This window comes from Chaetomium globosum, genomic scaffold (genome assembly GCF_000143365.1).
Source record: "Chaetomium globosum CBS 148.51 scaffold_1 genomic scaffold, whole genome shotgun sequence".
NCBI classification, from domain to species: Eukaryota; Fungi; Ascomycota; class Sordariomycetes; order Sordariales; family Chaetomiaceae; genus Chaetomium; species Chaetomium globosum.
In genome coordinates this window covers 4,417,372-4,434,348 of record NT_165976.1, presented here as the reverse complement: position 1 = coordinate 4,434,348, position 16,977 = coordinate 4,417,372, and the positions used below count along the sequence as shown (strand labels likewise).

Here is a 16,977-nt window from a genome sequence, read left to right as displayed (position 1 = left end):
GACAGAAGGACGACCGACAATTGCTACCTATTTATAGGAATGGATCGGCACCTAAAACAACAACGGAGGCTGAAAACATAAGGTGGCTTCCCGCGATTTCCAGGTCGCGAAAATGGGTTGCCCTTCAATTGATCAATCCCATCACCAGCGGCGGCTGATTCGATTAACAACGTAAGCACGGCTTCACGGGCAGCTTCGCGGGTTTGAAAATCCTCGGCTTACGAATAATTCGTGACTTTGGTTGCCAACTTAACGACTGCGATACAAACACCATGTCAACCACGGCCACCGCCACCGCCACCGTTGCAACACAACCTGTGGGCGGTAACCTGAGCGGATCACCCATTATATTCTACCCCTTGCCGACACCATGGCCATCACCGATAGGGTGCGAGAAATACTTGTACCGACAAACTGACGAGGGCACCCTTCTTGCTTGGGATCCCGTCTATCCCAGCAGATTTAAGATAGAAGAGGCCAGAAGATGTTACAACAAGCAACTGGGTGACTGGTGGTGGCAGGACCGCACCGATAATTCACCATTACAAACAGCATTTGGGCCAACTTTTGTTTGTCCCGAGGCCTATACGGCTGTTCATACTAGCACACTAGACAGCAGTGCTTCGGCAGCGCAAACAGCGTTCACCTACTGCTGCCCTAGGTAAGCCCGTGAACCGTAGAAAAGGAACGGGCGTGGGTGCTAACGTGAGCAGCAACTACGCCTTGGGTGCGGTTTTCCAGCCAACGTACAGGCACGTAATGCAGTGCACATCAGAGGTCATGCCGGGCGAAACCATCTCCTACATGTCCCGCACTTCTGTCACCCTCACGGTCACCGTCAGCGGCACCTCGGAGAAGTCCACGGTCCAGAGCACCAACATTGCGACATCGACCGTCGTGAAGTCATCTCGCGCTACCGTCTACGCAGTTCCTATCAACGGGTTCAACATCGTGCACCAACAGGCCAGTGGCACCGGGCTTGCGAACAGCACGGCGACGCCCCCATTATCAACAACGGATACACCCTTGCAGTCTAACAACCCATCTATGACGCCAGGCGCCATCGCCGGGGCTGCCGTGGGCGCAGCTATTGGTACCGGGTTGTTGGCCCTCGGTGCATTCTTCGTTTGGAAAGTCTGGGAAAGGCGAAAACTTAACCGACAGGGAGTTGCCGCATTGGAAGAAGGGGCGGGAAAAGACAACCATGATTCGAAAGATTCAGGGCCGAAATTCGAGATGCCCGTCAAGCATCATATACACGAGCTGTCGCATTTTAAGTCTACCCAAGAGCTGCCCTGAACAGGATTTGAGTGGCTATGTTGGAAGTTGCATGCCTGTCAGGCTGTCTGGGGTTAATGATCCATGTATAAAAAGCCATGAGGTTTCCATTTCTCTGTATCAATACTTAGAGGTTAGACACCGATATTAATGTATACTTCCCTACAATCGATACCTATGTATGTTCAATTAGTCTGACGATATTTCAATCCGTGGCTTAAGGTATTCTGAAGCCTGCAGAAGACCAATCCCATCAGGTCTTGAATCATATTAAGGCTTGCTCAGAGATCTCGGGTGGTAATTTGAAGGCTCCAAACCCGAGATGCAGTAGCAACCATGCGCTTTATCGAGTTAGGCACTGTTATCTTATGGCAAAATAACGTCGTTTTAGAAATTTCTACTTCGGTCGCATGTACGTCGGCTTCGGCCTCTCACCCCACCACCACCCACTTCCCGTTCCTGGCTTACCCCTGTTGCCAAGAGCCCGGACCGTTCTCAATTTTTTTGTGTTCTGCCACTGCCGATGCACAGTGGTGAGGACAGTGCCACTCCAACCGCCATCATGTCCTGAGCTGGTTTTGGACCGTGTCCGGTACCAAGGAGGAGACCATCCCCAGTCTTAACATGTGAGGGTTTTTATTTTATTTTTTGCACCTTTCACGCAACGGCGAGGTGTCGACGGTCTCGACGATTGTCCCTTCAACAGCCGACAAGACAAAGCCAGACCGGCGCCCTCTCGCCTCAGCCCTTGCAAGGTGACTGCTCCGCTCATCGGGACTCCAAGTCAAGTCTTGCCTCCGCCCCTCGATGGGCCATTGAGCGGTGATTTGTGACCAACTCATCTCGCACCGCGCTTCTGTGTAAACCTCATTGTGGATAGCCGGGCTACATAATTTGCCTTGCATTGAACAAGCAAACAAAGCTTGATTTCCTTGTTTTATTTTATTCATCCCATTCAGAGCGTTGCCTGTGCGGTGCGTTCCGTCCCGTCTACCCGCCAACAGCTCTCGGCCAGGGGCATCACCCCGCAGCCCGAGATCTTACCCACGCACACCGGGAGGTTTATAGTCAGCCATTCTGGTTTGACGGCCGGTCGCCGGTCGGGAAGGAACGAGGACTTTACTTCTTCACGTTCCGACCTTGACACACACGCCGTTCACAGACATGGAGCCAGCAACCAACCAAGAAGGCGCGAGTGACCTCAAGCCCTTCTCAGAAACCACGACTACTTCAGCGCACCTGAAGCCCAGGACAGCAGTAATGGAGGCCATCGAAGACATCATCTACGGTTCCGTAAGCCAATCCCACCCACCTCACCCCCCACCACCTTCTAACCCCCCACCCCAGGTCGCCGTCATAGTAGGCAAATACATTGAGTACCCCTTCGACACAGTCAAGGTCCGCCTACAATCCCAGCCCGACCACCTCCCGCTTCAGTACAGAGGCCCCCTAGACTGCTTCCGGCAGTCGATCCGAGCGGACGGCTTCCTGGGCCTGTACCGGGGCATCAGCGCGCCGCTGGTGGGGGCGGCGCTCGAGAACAGCAGCCTGTTCTTCTGGGAGCGGCTGGGGCGCGCCGCCGTCTACGCCGCGGGCTACACCCCCCGCGACCAGGCCCTGCCGCTGTCCGCCCTGTGGGCCACGGGCGCCTTCTCCGGCGCCATGACCTCCTTCGTGCTGACCCCCGTCGAGCTGGTCAAGTGCAAGATCCAGGTACCCGCGTCGGCAAGCGAGGGGGGCTCTAAGGCGCCGCCGCCGCTTCGCCCGCTGCCTGTCATCCGCGACATCTGGCGGCACCAGGGCCTGCGCGGCTTCTGGCATGGTCAGTTGGGCACGCTGATTCGGGAGTCCGGGGGTTGTGCGGCGTGGTTTGGGTCGAAGGAGACGGTGACGAAGCTGATGCGGGAGTGGAATGAGCGGTCGGCGCGGTCGGAGGCCGAGCGTGAGCGGGTTCGTGCCGCGGATGCCCTACCGCTGTGGCAACAGGCTGTGGCGGGCGCGTCGGCGGGGATGATGTATAACTTTTTGTTTTTCCCGGCGGATACCGTCAAGTCGCGCATGCAGACCACGCCGATTGGGGAGGGCGCGGCGCCACAAAGGAGCTTTTCTGGGGAGACGGCGGCGCTTTGGAAGCAGGCGGGCTTGAAGGGGTTTTATCGCGGGTGTGGAATTACGGTGCTGAGGTCGGTGCCGAGTTCGGCGTTTATTTTCATGGTTTATGACGGATTGAAGAAGTACTTCCCCATGCAGTGAGGGAGGGGGGAGGACTAGGAGGTTGGGATATTTGGGGGTTTTTATAGAAGGGGGCGGCGGTATAGACGGGGAGCATTTATTTCTCGTTTAGCGGGCGTTGTGGCACCGGGATTTGGAGAGGGAACCTGGTTCATGATATCGGTATATAGAGCCATGTTTGTTGATACACAGAGGCGAAAAGAGCGATAGATTTCTAACAATCTTTCCACAATCCTACATTCCTTCCTTCACCCCCTCCCTAAGATTCTCCCATCACACTCAGGGGTTCTTCTTCTTCCCCTGGCCTCCAACGATGGGGCTCAAGTCCCAGTTATTCAGATATCCCGTCCCAAACGACAGGTACGTCGCGAACCCGAGCCAGCCGATGTAGGGGACCAGCAGCCAGCCGGCGACCTCGTCCACCTTGGTGCCCCACAGCCAGGCCCAGATACGAGTTGATGCCGACAAGGGCGGCGGCGTCAATGGTCGCGAGCACGGGCCGGTTCAAGCCGTAGAAGAGCGGCATCCATGCCAGGTTCAGGCCGAACTGGATCGTGTACAACGTGGCGCCTTGGCGGGCGGCCAGGATTGTGTCCTGGCGAACGGGTGGTGAGCTCGGGGTTGGGGTTGGGGGGTAAGGGGATTGGGCAACGAGGGAAGGGGGGCTTACTGTGGTGTTGAGAGGGGAAGTACCCAGGAAGACAGCCCGGTGTGCGGCATAGCCCATCACGCCGTAGAGAGCGGTCCAGACAGGTGGGAAGACGCTTGCTGGGGGCCGAAGGGGCGGCTGCTTGAGGGTGAGGGATTCACGGCGGTTGGTGGCAGCTGTTGGCGTGTTATTCTCAGTGCGAGTTTGGCAGCAGACTCAGAGGGACACACGTCTTGTGGAATAGCCTACTGCCGACCCCAAGGTGATGGGCAGCAGGATAGAACCCGGGAGGCTGCCGAAGATGGCCTCCGGGAGAGTGAGTGAGGGTATGTAAGTTGTCATCGCGGCTTGGTTCAAAGATGAAAGGGTATGAGAGTGTATATCCAAAAAAGTATTTCAAGTCAGGTCACGGTTACGAATTCGGTTTGTTCCACGTTAAACATAAAAAGGCGAAGTTGTAGTCCACCCCAGACGAACTCGGCGAAGATGACATCACCGAATCCAGCTCCCAAGACATTTGGCGAGAGTAACAGGCAGGGACAAACACACCACAAGCTGGCTGTGAGATGAGAAATTAAGAATATGCATTTTGGAACTGTTAGTATTAGTTATTATTATTATATTTTGCAACGAGATATATTTACAGTCAATACATCATTCATCCTCTGACCACTTTGAATTGAAGTGAGTGTCATGATCCCAAACTGCAACTTACCCTAACCCCCATGGACCAACTTACTTGTAGCCCAGTTAGCCGGAATGGGTGGGGCCGCGTTTGAGTTCAGCTCAAACACGTGACTCCGCCCAGCCACTTGGTGGAGCGAGAACCTGGAATTGTCCACTTGGAGTCTTGCACCTTGCCAATTCAGCAACTCCACGCTGTTCGCGGTCTCCAAACCCCCAACGCGCATCGGCCTGCTCCGAGGAGTCCCGTCTCATCGTCGCTGTAGACGGTCTACCATCAATTGTTCGTTCACCCTTTCTCTTTTACTTATTTATGCCCATTTTCATTACCCTCATCATCACCGTCATCAGTTCCTGCCCCAGCGTTTTGCTCTTGAGCACGCTTCTCGGCTTCACTTGTCAGCCTGATCCTCTCCCGCCTGTCCTCCACTCCTCCCTGCATCGTCGCGATGAACCTAGCAACCTCCTCGAAACCCCCAACCCTTATACTACACCTACCTTCTTTATGCATTCATCCCCTCATTTGTAGCTCGATGCTGCATGCTCTTTTTTCGATTGCATAACCCTCCCTCATTGTTACCTGCTTGCCTTCCCTCACCCGCCAAGATTCGTTGCTTTCTAACCGCAATCATGCCGCCAAACAGTCATTACCGGCCATAGACATTCAAAAAATTGGTTTTAGGGGTAACGTAACAAACGGCAAACAAGGCCCCAGCGGCGTGCGATAAAACCGAACGGCAGTAACAGACCTCCGTCCTGTTCTTGACTTCTCGACCTTGCGCCCTCCAAGTTCTGCTTTCAGAAGGCGAAGTTGATGTCAGCGGAATAACACGGCTACTCAAGATAAGATGGAGTATCACCGTGATTCGGCCCGATCGCCCGGCGACCGCTGGAGCGGCCGCGACGACACGAGGATCAAGGAGGAGAGGGGAGACACCTTCTACCGCAGTGGCAGATCTCCTGGTGCGTGTTAAGCTCCTGCGACCCAACATTTTTGAGCTCCCAACCGCGACTTGCTATCCTGGCACAGTTCGGTTCCCAGCTCGTCATATCGTTGCGCTTCCTCCTGACCTCCTCTCCTAACATCATGCGTTCTAGGTACTGACCGTAGTCGCCGTCGGTCTCGGTCTCCCGCTGTAGTCGATCGGTACGAGCCAAGGGGACGGGGCCGCGACGAGTATGCCGGCACTCGCGATCGGGATGACCGCGGTCGTCGTTCCCCCCATCCAAACATCGACCGTTACGTACCTGGCCAAGATTCCACACCGCATCGAAGCCTGAACAATATTCTGCCCGATCCTCTCAAGTTGCCATATCAGGTAGGGTTCTCGTGGTTTGGCGAGTGGTGGAGGTCGAACGAAAAAATAAAGGAGGATAAGGAGCGGCTCAAGAGCGGTCGGAGTAGGGAACCCGAGCGCCCTCGAGGCCCGCGCGAAGTCCAGGCGGATCGGGAGAAGGAGAAGGCCAAGATCCAAGCTGCTTACGACAAATACAAAGAGGACCTCCAAGCCAAAATGGCTCATACCTTTGTTAAACAGCACAAGGAGGAGCAGTGGTTCAAAGAGCGCTACGTACCCGACGTTCGCGACCCCTTCCGCCAGCAATTGAACGAGCAGCGGCACAGTGCGTATGCTCGATGGGAGCAGGACCTCGCGTCCGGCATCTTTGACGAGTTATCTCTCGAGGGCATCCCAAAGAGTGAGAGCAACGGAGCCGGTGGCGTTGTCGAAAAGGAAGAGGGTGAAGCAACGGCCGCAAATGAAGTACTCGGCGTCGGTGATCTGGTGCCTACTATGCCCGCCGACGTCAGGGACGAGAGCCTGGATCAGCCCACTCTCCTTATCAAAACCATCGCGCCCTCTGTAAGCCGCCAGAACCTTGAAGCCTTCTGCAAGGAGCATCTTGGGGAGGGAGAAGGTGGTTTCAAGTGGCTGTCCTTGAGCGACCCCAACCCCAGTAAACGGTACCACAGGATCGGTTGGATCATGTTGCACCCCGCACCCGAGGCCCCGATCCCTGATGAGACCGAGGAGGAGGCCAAACAAGATGAAGATGGCGAGTCCAAGTCTGCCGCTCCCGTTTCGACTGCCGAGAAAGCTCTTGAGGCGATCAATGGCAAAACTGTCAAGGACGAGCTGCGTGGTGACTTCACCTGCCATGTTGGTGTCCATAACCCACCTTCGCACCCCAGGAAGAAGGCGCTTTGGGATCTGTTCTCTGCCCCAGACCGCATTCGCAAAGACCTCCAGTTAGCCACCGAACTCGTCGCCAAGTTTGAGGCAGACGTTGGGTCTGATTTCAATGCTGCCCGCCAAATTGAAGAGCATGCCTATCGACTTCGTGATGAAGGGAAACTTCACCCGGCGGTGCTCACGGCCCCGGTTAAGAAGCCTAAGAAGGAGCGGCGCCTTCGCCTAGACGAGTCCTTGGACGTGGAGCGCGAAGAGGGAGAGGATCATGACATGATTGAAGAGGGAGAGGACGACGAGGACGAAGGCATGGTGGATGACGAGGTTGATGACATGGACCTTTTGGTTGACAAGAAGCGACTGGATCTGACCATCGAGTACCTTCGTCGCGTCTTCAACTTCTGCTTCTTCTGCGTTTTCGAGAGCGACTCGATCCATGAGCTGACCCGCAAATGCCCGGGCGGTCACCTCCGAAGGCCCCGGAGCACTCTGTCCTCGGCTGCCAAAGCTGTGGCTGAGGCGAGCGCAAATGGGGACCCTTTCCCAGCTAAAAAGCGCAAGGAGGAGGATATCGAGGAGGGCGAGGCACCCGAAGAGGATCGCAAGTTCCGCGCCACGTCAAAGGCCGAGCAACAACTGCAGCGGGCCTATAATTGGGTCAAGACGTTTGAAGACAAGATCAACCAAATTCTGCACCCCGAGACGGCCGACCTTCGGAAGCTTGGCGGCAAGCCAGTGGAGGATGCGATCAACGACGACCTAGGCAAGTATTGCAAGCAAGAGGACGAGCATAAGTGGCGCTGCAAGGTACCCGAATGTACCAAGCTCTTCAAGGAGGAATACTTCTGGCGCAAGCACGTCGAGAAACGCCACGTCGAGTGGCTTGAGAAGCTCAAGGAAGAGGTGAACCATTACCCCCAACCCATTCCACCATCTATCTATGTTAACGCTATGATACAGTTCGAACTCATCAACGCCTATGTCCTCGACCCTGCCCACATCGCCCCCTCGCGCACCGACGCAAACTCGAATGGCCACTTCCCCCAGTCCAACGGCCAACAACCGACGGGCACCCCCCGTGGCTTCAACCTGCAGAGCTATGCCGTGAACAACATGATGAACTTCCCGAGCTTTCCTATGCCCATGTTCCCGGCCGGGATCATGAGCGGCGCCGGCGGCGCAAATCCCCTGGCCAACCCGGCTGCCTGGCACGCCGGTGCTGGTGGAGACGAGCGTGGCGGCTCTGCCGGCCCTATCCGTCGCGGCGGCGCGTCGGGCGGCGGCGGGGGTAGGTTTCAGAGCCGGTCTGGTCCGTATGACCGTCGCGGGAACAACCCCCGCTATGGTGGCGGCGACGGTGGCAGCATGATGGGTGGCGGGCGCGGCCGTCCTGGACCGGCGAACAGATGGGGTGACGGCGTCGGTGGCGCTGCCGTCGGGCCCCGCGAGGCAGTCCAAGGCCGGACGCTCAAGAGCTACGAGGACCTGGATCAGGTATCGGGTGGTGGTGGTGGTGAGCTTAACTATTAGACTGATTTGCTTGGGTTGTGGCTTGGAGGCGAGGCTATTTCGGGCGTGACGGGGGAGGCAGCCTTGAGATTGAGGAAATGCCAATGCTTGGGCATGATGAAGGATGGCTATTGCTATTGCCTAGCTACAGCTGGCCAGTCGGAGAGCAGGTGTGGTGCGCTTGGGGGCGCACTGGGAGCTCGGGAGCGATTGTTTAGATTCTGTACTGTACAAATATGGCCTGGCTGGCTTGCGATGATTCCGAGATTTGCCAAATAGTTAACCAATTTTATCACCTTTTTTTTACTTTGCTTCCTAGTGACGACACGGCTACGGACACACATTTCACTGCTTTCGTTGTACTTGCTCTTAGGGATATCCGATGGCAGCACTTATTATCAGGTAGATGTATTGCGGTCCCAATGAGGGATCTAGATTCTACTGGGTCGATTTCTCTAATTTCCTCGACAGCAGCGAATCCATCATTCATTCATGCAGTTGTTTTATTTCCCTGCCATTTATTGTCCGTGATACACATACCTAGCTCTTTCTCCGCCCCTTTCTTTACCTGCTGAGAGCGATATCGTCGATGCGCAGAATCATCTTGACCGTCTCGGCGGCCAGCTCGATGGCGCTCGTGCTGACGAGCAGCGGCTGCAGCACGTTCTCCTTGGCAATGTTGGAGTTGACGCCGCTGCTCTTGATGCTGACGCCGGCGTTCTTCTCGCCCAGCTCGTGGCGGTGGCGCAGGTCGGTGACGACCTTGATGCTGTTCAGGCCGGCGTTCTCGGCCAGCGTGGTGGGGACGACCTCGAGGGCGTCGGCGAAGGCCTTCCAGCAGATGGCCTCGGTGCCCGACAGCGCGCGCGCTTGTTTGCTCAGCTGCGACGCGATCTCGATCTCGGCCGCGCCGCCGCCCGCGATGAGCGCCTTCTTCTTGACCAGGCACCGCACCACGCAGAGGGCGTCATGCAGCGACCGCTCGGCCTCGTCCAGGATCAGGCTGTTGGCGCCACGGACCACGACCGAGATGGTCTTGCCCGCCGACCGCGTCCCCGTCACCTTGACCATGCGGCTGCCGGAGCTCTGGACCTCCTCGACGAGGTCGGCGCTGCCGAGCTTGTCCTCGGTGAAGCTGTCGATGTCGGCGATGGGCTTGCAGCCCGTCGACTTGCAGATAAACTCGACCTCGTCACGCTCGATATCCTTGACGGCGAGGATGCCGAGGCGCTGGAGGAAGTGCAGGGAGAGATCGTTGACGGCATCACGGAGGATCGACTTTTGGATGAGGAGTACGTTGCACTTGGCCTTCTTGATCTTCTTGGCCATGTTGAGGAGGTACATCCGCTCCTCCTTGACGATCTTGTCCATTTGACGGTAGTCGTTGACAGAGATGGTGTTTTCCATCTAATGTACGTCAGTAAGATGTGTGACCTAAAGCACAAGATAGAGAAGTCAACATACATCAGGTTTGGGCGGGCTCAGTTGGAACTGGATTAAACCGATCTTGGCCTTCTCCATCCGTGTCGGCCCCCCTGCACTCTTGAGAACTGGCTGTGTCAAGACCAGACCGTCCACCAGCTCGCTGTCTTCTATCGTCCCGCCAACCTTCTTGATGATACGGATGTTCTTTAGGTCGACGTTGTCCGCCGTCTTGAGGTCTATCGTTTTGGTGACTGCGTTGACGGCCATGGGCCCGAGGAGGTTCGAGTATTGGGAAACGATCTTGGATGACAGGGAGGTGTTGGCAGCTTGGAGGAGGGCGGCGGTGTCTGTGAGGGCGATGGGTTGCGACATGTCGTGAAGGACCTTTACCGCGGCGGCGGCGGCCCTCTGGAACGATTCAGAGATAACTGAGGGGTGGATGCCCTTGGAAAGTAACCGGTCGGCAGCACCGAGTAGGCTACCGCAGATAACCACCACGGATGTAGTGCCGTCACCGGCTTCGACGTCTTGAGCATTCGACAGTTGTACAAGCATCTTGGCTGTGGGGTGCATGACCGACATGCTCTTGAGCATTGTGCTGCCGTCATTGGTGATGATGGTCTCGCCCTTGCCGCTCCGAATCATCTTGTCCATACCCCGCGGTCCCAGCGATGTCCTGATGGCGTCGGCAACGGCTGCAACTAGTCAGCACCAAGGGGTTGCTCGACGGCAGCAAAAGGTTGCCTACCTCTGGCGGCGACGATGTTCGAGGACCGGACAGCCAGCGGCTTCTCTTTGTCCTACATCGAGGGGTCAGTAGCAGCTCGACGCGATGGACCGTCTTCTCGGAGCAAGTACCCTGAACGTCGCATTTCCACCCCCTCCACCTGGTTGTGCCGCGGTCGCAGTCGCAGTTGCCATTTTGCAAGCTCGTTCTGATTCGTTTGCGGGAAAGTCGGGCAAAAAAAGGCGTGTGGTGTTGTTTTGACAAGCGGTGTGGTGCTCTTTTCTGTTGACTTCCAGGCAGCTCCCCCTCCAAGGTACATACAACTCGCAAGGTGGGACGGGATTTTTTCAGTCGGGTGCTGGAGTTCTTCCCAAGCCGTCAGTGGGGGATGGAAGAGCCTAAGCTGGACCGCTGTGGCCCTGGTGCAGGCGGGGTGTCTCCATATCAGTTGGCGCTAGCCGCATTTAGACTAGATCTCTTTCAGCCTCGCAGAGCTCTGGGCCCAAGGCAGCATGGGGATTACGGAACAGCTGCCTCTGGGTTCGTTGCTGCAGCCATAACCGCCTCCAACATCATCCCTCGCCAAAACTCCACGACTTGTCGCCGCAGCAATTACCACAACCCGATTTGACGATACCGCCTACCTTTGGCCGCGAGTACCCCTATTACTGCTGAGCGATCTACGATTTAAACCGCCGAATCCGCATTCCATTCCCCTCCGCCGTCCGTCATCATGGTACGCCACCCCAACACCCACCCCCCTTGGTTTGGTCGCTGCCCGCGCCGTTAGTTTCCGGCTTCTAACGATCACATAGCCTTCTGCCACAGGTTCAAACTGGGAGAAGTACAAGAAAAACTTCGCCGATGACGAAGTAGAAGAGAAGAAGATCACCCCGCTCACAGATGAGTTGGTCACACCTGGAACCGCCACCAACACGCTACGGAGCTGACATCGTCAAGGGATATCCAAGTGCTAAAAACATACGGTGCTGCGTCTTACGGCGCTGCCATCAAGAAGCTCGAGCAACAAATAAAGGAAAAGCAACAGAGCGTAGATGAGAAGATTGGCGTGAAGGTACGCCCTACTTGTGAAGACGACCCCAGACATGGCCTTCGCTGACTTTTCATACAGGAATCAGATACCGGCCTGGCGCCGCCTCATCTTTGGGATGTTGCCGCCGACCGTCAACGGATGTCGGAAGAGCAGCCGCTTCAAGTAGCGCGATGCACCAAGATCATCCCGGACGAGAAGGACGAATCGAAGAGCAAATATGTCATTAACGTCAAGCAAATTGCCAAGTTTGTCGTCCAGCTCGGCGAGCGCGTCAGCCCGACAGATATCGAGGAAGGGATGCGCGTTGGAGTCGACCGGAACAAGTACCAAATTCTCCTTCCGCTCCCGCCCAAAATCGACGCCAGCGTGACTATGATGACGGTCGAAGAGAAGCCCGATGTCACATACGGCGATGTTGGTGGCTGCAAGGAACAAGTCGAGAAACTACGCGAGGTCGTCGAGATGCCGCTGTTGTCGCCCGAGCGCTTTGGCAATCTGGGCATTGACCCACCGAAGGGTGCTCTCCTCTACGGCCCCCCCGGTACCGGCAAAACCTTGTGTGCACGTGCCGTGGCCAACAGGACAGACGCGACCTTCATTCGCGTCATTGGCAGCGAGCTGGTCCAGAAGTATGTTGGTGAGGGTGCCAGGATGGTTCGCGAACTCTTCGAGATGGCACGGACAAAGAAAGCATGCATCATCTTCTTCGACGAAATCGACGCTATCGGTGGCGCGCGTTTTGACGATGGTGCCGGAGGTGACAACGAAGTGCAGAGAACCATGCTGGAGCTGATCACCCAACTGGACGGATTTGATGCTCGGGGCAACATCAAAGTCATGTTCGCCACCAACCGCCCGTCGACGCTCGATCCCGCTCTCATGCGGCCGGGGCGTATCGACCGCAAGATCGAGTTCTCGCTGCCCGACCTGAGGGCCGCGCCAACATTCTCAGGATCCACGCCAAGAGCATGTCGGTTGAGCGCGATATCCGTTGGGAGCTTATCTCGCGTCTGTGCCCCAACGCTACGGGCGCCGAGCTGCGTAGCGTGTGCACTGAGGCTGGCATGTTCGCCATCCGGGCGAGGAGGAAGGTTGCGACTGAGAAGGACTTCCTGAGCGCGGTCGACAAAGTCATTAAGGGCAACCTTAAGTTTAACTCGACCGCTGCGTACGCGCAGTACAATTAGAGCGGGAAGGGTGGCTGTTTTTGTATGTACGAATAGAGCGTACTCAACCGTCGAATTGTTGGCAATCACACAAAGACAGATCCAAAAATGGCACCAGCGAATGGCTTCAATAGTGAACTATCAGGCCCTGGCTCCCGCCACCCGGGACCGCTTCCACTATGCCTACTATATACACTTATGCCTCTAAAGTTCCTTGATTTCTCATGCCTAGCTCTGTACAATAGTACTCTTTAGACCCAGTTTAGTTTATAGGCACCGAATTGCCGCTATATGTTCCGCCAGGTACTCTGATCTCGCGACCTCCTCGAAAGTACCATCCCGCAAGATCCGGATGGACGCGATAATAAAAATATCCCTCATGACCTGCCGCCTTGCGGTCTCCCCATCCCTTTTCCGAGAGCTGGTTAAAGCCAAAAGAGATATCCAGATGACGGGCCACCAACCCACCAGGCCATCGCGAATGCCCGGTGAACAACTGATTCTGATTGAATCGCCGGCTCCCGCTTCGTCTGGCTCCTTCCAGCTCCTTCCAGCCTCAGAGCCGTTACCAATAGTTCCCTTTTCCGGGGCGGGGTCTGTTTTTGGCCGGTGAAGCGGGTCGGGTGGCGTTTCTTCTTCTCCATCGCCCCTTTCCCCGCTCTTGTCCGGGGGGGATATAAATCCTCATCGTCGGCGGGTTCCCAGTCCCAATGATCCGTATGGTAAGGCTCGAGTCCGAGTTGGTGGGGGGCTTCATCCTTGTATTATCCGACCAACAGACAAACATATGAGCGGCCATAATTAACCAGAAACGCCTTTCTAAATGCTCTCCGTCCACGCATGTATAGATCTTCAGCCCTCCACAAACGGCAAGCATCCCAAGCAAACCACCTCCCCGTCCTGGCCCCTCTCAACACAACACCGGCTGCACACCACCCGTCGGTGCCCGCCGCCCGTTGTCCACCCCTGCTCACGCTCCCTTCGCCCAATGTCGTCGTGCTGCGCCTGTTGCTCCTCGTCGTCTGCGTCAAGCATCGTAAATGATACCTCCCCCGCTTCCTCCGCAGACGCGCCCCCTCTTGGTCTGCTTGTTGTCGCGGCCGGGGGGGAGGGGAGTGCGCGGGCACTGTGGTGGGGTCCCTCGGACACGGCGGGATGTGGTGGTTGCGCCCGCGGTTGCGGTTGTTGTTGTGTTTGTGTTCGTGTCGTCGTTATCGAGTGGGCGTATGAGGATGGGCTGGGACCACCACCACCATCACCGTCGCCGCCGCCGCCCCAGCCGAGGCACTCGCGAATGCACACGTAGCATGTCCGCTGGCCGCACCCTTGGCAGTCGGCGAAGGAGTCGAGGTCGGATTTCTTGTTGGGCTTGCGCGAACAAATGTGGCAGCGGCTCATGGAGGGTGCGGCGGAGAGGGGTGGGACGGTGGATCGGGATCGGGTGTCCTCTTCGACCCGGGAAGCGTCCCTGGTTTGTTGATGGTCCCGATGTGGATGATGAAACTCATGGTGGTGCCTTTGCGGGGGGGAATTGGAGGGTGATCGCTGCATCGGTTCTCCATCCACTTCAAACTCTATGTCGACTAATGTTCGCTGCCGCTTGCCCGGTGGTATGGGGATGATCTTGCGGTTGGCTAAGGCAGAAGAATGGTGGGTTCGATCGTCCTGGTCAAAGATCCCGTGAGGGGTGTTTGTAGCACTACGCAGGTTGAAAGATGGAATTATTAGCGCCAGGGTCCACGGATATCGCGGTCAGGCTCGCATACGGGTATATCTGGTGGTCGTTGCCGTCTCGCCTCCGCTTCCTGGACGACTGCACCGTCGGCGATTCCTGGGCGATCGACGGCATGTCGATTTATTTTTCGGAGAAAATACCGAAAGTGACGATCGATCCAGGTCCGCTTGAGTCGTCTAAAAACAGACTAGGGCACAAATACCTCTACAGTGGTTATGGAAGAATTTGAAGGATGTAGAAAGGGCAGCAGCGGCATAGCATTGTGGAGGCGAGATGTGAAGTCGAGTTTCCATCCAGACTCGGCCAAGCTTCTGGGCTTCATTGAATCACGAATCAACGCTTGCACTGTGTTGCCCCGTGCCTGGCGAGTCGCGTTAAGTGCAGCGTTCGGAAATTGGGGGTTCTGTTGCGTGGCCCCTGCATCGCTCCACACCTTGAAGAGTTATTATTTCAGGTCAGCCCTGGATGGAAGTCCACGAATCTGAGTGCTGCAGCCACGTCAGTGAGCATGATTATCTGCATCCCGGGCCTCGTTACCAGTGGCAGATGGCGCTCAGTGGTGACAAAACCACACAGGAAAAGGTAGGAACGGGCGAATGGGCAAAAGAATGATTGTTGTAGCCGTAAATGAAGTATTTGATATGTACATACATGGATACCTTAGGCGGACCAACACGGCGATTCCAGAATTCGGCTAGTTGCCAAGCATCTCCTTCGACCAAAAATGTTCTCTCAATGCCGGGGAATTTCTCTTCGTAGTAAATAGAAACGAATCTAGGAACGCTTGTTGAATTTCGGATATCTTCAGAATCTCTAAAGACTTCTCTTTGAAAACGCGCTGTTGCCCTTGCGTGATCTGCAGGTTTATCAAGAAACCTGGGATGACACGCATCACGTGGGCCACTAACTCCCAAATAGGCAGAAGCCCCACCTGGCGACCTTCCGCCTTCGAACTTCTCTCCTCCTCGCTCCCGTGTCAACCCGTTGTTCACTTGAGCCTCAACACTTCCAACACCGCACCACCCGCAACCCCCAATCGGAGGAGTACCGTACCCAAACAGAATATCGAGTCGAGGATTCACGAAATCGGCATCGAGATATGAGTCGAGCCAACAAACTTGGCCCGGAGGTAAATCGGTAAGTCGACCTGTGCTTTTACTTTGGTGGCCATTCCTCCTTCACGTTCTCCACCCGGTCGCAACCTCCCGCCTCAGCGGCAGCCCCGGCTCCCGTCATCCCCGATCGGCCTCGCTGCATCCCGGCATCTTGACTAACGACACCCAACTATGGATAGAGCTTTGTTCGTGAAGAATCTAAGGTGTGTTGCCATCGCCCGTATCTGAATCGCGTTCTTGAGAGTCCGGTTGTGCTAACCTCCCTGGCCTAGCTACAACGTCACTCCAGAGGAGCTGTTCGACCTGTTCGGAAAGTACGGACCTATCCGGTATGTCAATTTTGCATCCGCCTTCATTTCCGAGGCCTTTTACTAACTCGGATGTGTAGTCAAGTCCGACAGGGTATCGCGAGCAACACGAAAGGCACCGCCTTCGTCGTCTATGAAGACGTTATGGACGCCAAGCAGGCGTGCGACAAGTTGAACGGCTACAACTTCCAGAACCGTTACCTCGTCGGTATGTTGAGCCGTGGTTACCGTTGATGGCGACATCCCACAACTGACCGTCTGCCGCAGTACTCTACCACCAGCCCGACAAGATGGTCCGGACAAAAGAGGACCTGGACGCGCGCAAGGAGAATTTAGAACGCCTCAAGCACCAACATGGCATCGATTGACAGTTAGACGGGCCTGCGGACAGTCTTCAGAGTCAACGCAACGTGTCTGGAGGCCCGTCTATTCCGACAAACCCCTCCCCCAAGACAAAGGCGGCCTCGGCGCCCAGGGCGCCAAAATCCATCGTCAAGAAGGGCAGGCCGGATTTTGCCATGCACGCACGCAGGATGCCTCACTTCGTGCGAAAGCTACTTCCGACCGTGCCAGAGTGCGCCTAGCCGATTTAATTTGCGGTCAGTTTCTGGACATGGTCACCTTTTGCTGGCCAGTCACAGCGTCACAGCTCACGCCATCCACACAAAGCTGGTAACTTTTCTCGTTTCAGTTCAAGGGTTCTTTTGCTGATGTCCCCGGGTTGCTTGGGACTCTGGGGTAGGGGTTAGAGGATGGAGTTTTACGATTGAGATTTGGGGTCTTTTTCCGGTGCGAGCAGGGCCGTTGCGGGCAATTTTATTGCCCGTCAATGTTTCAGAACTGCCCAGGCGGTTTCCAAATTGGCATTGGGCGCAGACCGATTTTTGACACAAGCATAGCTGTAAG

At 56.1% G+C, this 16,977-nt stretch overlaps 8 protein-coding genes across 8 annotated transcripts; 5 read left to right on the top strand and 3 right to left on the bottom strand.

The window, feature by feature from the left end:
• Window positions 1-272: 272 nt before the first annotated feature.
• Window positions 273-1,299, top strand: CHGG_01443 (uncharacterized protein; the record flags this gene model as incomplete). Its single annotated transcript, XM_001220663.1, has 2 exons — window positions 273-661; window positions 753-1,299. The coding sequence occupies 2 exons, from the start codon at window positions 273-275 to the stop codon at window positions 1,297-1,299; spliced, it is 936 nt and encodes a 311-aa protein (XP_001220664.1).
• A 1,143-nt stretch (window positions 1,300-2,442) lies between these two features.
• Window positions 2,443-3,531, top strand: CHGG_01442 (uncharacterized protein; the record flags this gene model as incomplete). The annotated part of the gene is made up of 2 exons (XM_001220662.1): window positions 2,443-2,571; window positions 2,626-3,531. 2 exons carry the CDS (start codon window positions 2,443-2,445, stop codon window positions 3,529-3,531), a joined length of 1,035 nt encoding a protein of 344 aa, XP_001220663.1.
• Window positions 3,532-4,945: 1,414 nt separating this feature from the next.
• On the bottom strand, window positions 4,946-5,285 carry CHGG_01441 (uncharacterized protein; the record flags this gene model as incomplete). The annotated part of the gene is made up of 2 exons (XM_001220661.1): window positions 4,946-5,103; window positions 5,174-5,285. 2 exons carry the CDS (start codon window positions 5,283-5,285, stop codon window positions 4,946-4,948), a joined length of 270 nt encoding a protein of 89 aa, XP_001220662.1.
• A 406-nt stretch (window positions 5,286-5,691) lies between these two features.
• Window positions 5,692-8,562, top strand: CHGG_01440 (uncharacterized protein; the record flags this gene model as incomplete). Its single annotated transcript, XM_001220660.1, has 2 exons — window positions 5,692-5,806; window positions 5,942-8,562. The coding sequence occupies 2 exons, from the start codon at window positions 5,692-5,694 to the stop codon at window positions 8,560-8,562; spliced, it is 2,736 nt and encodes a 911-aa protein (XP_001220661.1).
• Window positions 8,563-9,105: 543 nt separating this feature from the next.
• Window positions 9,106-10,887, bottom strand: CHGG_01439 (uncharacterized protein; the record flags this gene model as incomplete). The annotated part of the gene is made up of 4 exons (XM_001220659.1): window positions 9,106-9,948; window positions 10,006-10,661; window positions 10,715-10,766; window positions 10,825-10,887. 4 exons carry the CDS (start codon window positions 10,885-10,887, stop codon window positions 9,106-9,108), a joined length of 1,614 nt encoding a protein of 537 aa, XP_001220660.1.
• A 539-nt stretch (window positions 10,888-11,426) lies between these two features.
• CHGG_01438 (uncharacterized protein) lies at window positions 11,427-12,934 on the top strand (the record flags this gene model as incomplete). The annotated part of the gene is made up of 5 exons (XM_001220658.1): window positions 11,427-11,429; window positions 11,509-11,600; window positions 11,654-11,768; window positions 11,826-12,586; window positions 12,700-12,934. 5 exons carry the CDS (start codon window positions 11,427-11,429, stop codon window positions 12,932-12,934), a joined length of 1,206 nt encoding a protein of 401 aa, XP_001220659.1.
• An 831-nt stretch (window positions 12,935-13,765) lies between these two features.
• CHGG_01437 (uncharacterized protein) lies at window positions 13,766-14,762 on the bottom strand (the record flags this gene model as incomplete). Its single annotated transcript, XM_001220657.1, has 2 exons — window positions 13,766-14,612; window positions 14,680-14,762. 2 exons carry the CDS (start codon window positions 14,760-14,762, stop codon window positions 13,766-13,768), a joined length of 930 nt encoding a protein of 309 aa, XP_001220658.1.
• A 985-nt stretch (window positions 14,763-15,747) lies between these two features.
• CHGG_01436 (uncharacterized protein) lies at window positions 15,748-16,439 on the top strand (the record flags this gene model as incomplete). Its single annotated transcript, XM_001220656.1, has 5 exons — window positions 15,748-15,785; window positions 15,943-15,966; window positions 16,036-16,092; window positions 16,152-16,279; window positions 16,339-16,439. 5 exons carry the CDS (start codon window positions 15,748-15,750, stop codon window positions 16,437-16,439), a joined length of 348 nt encoding a protein of 115 aa, XP_001220657.1.
• Window positions 16,440-16,977: the final 538 nt, after the last annotated feature.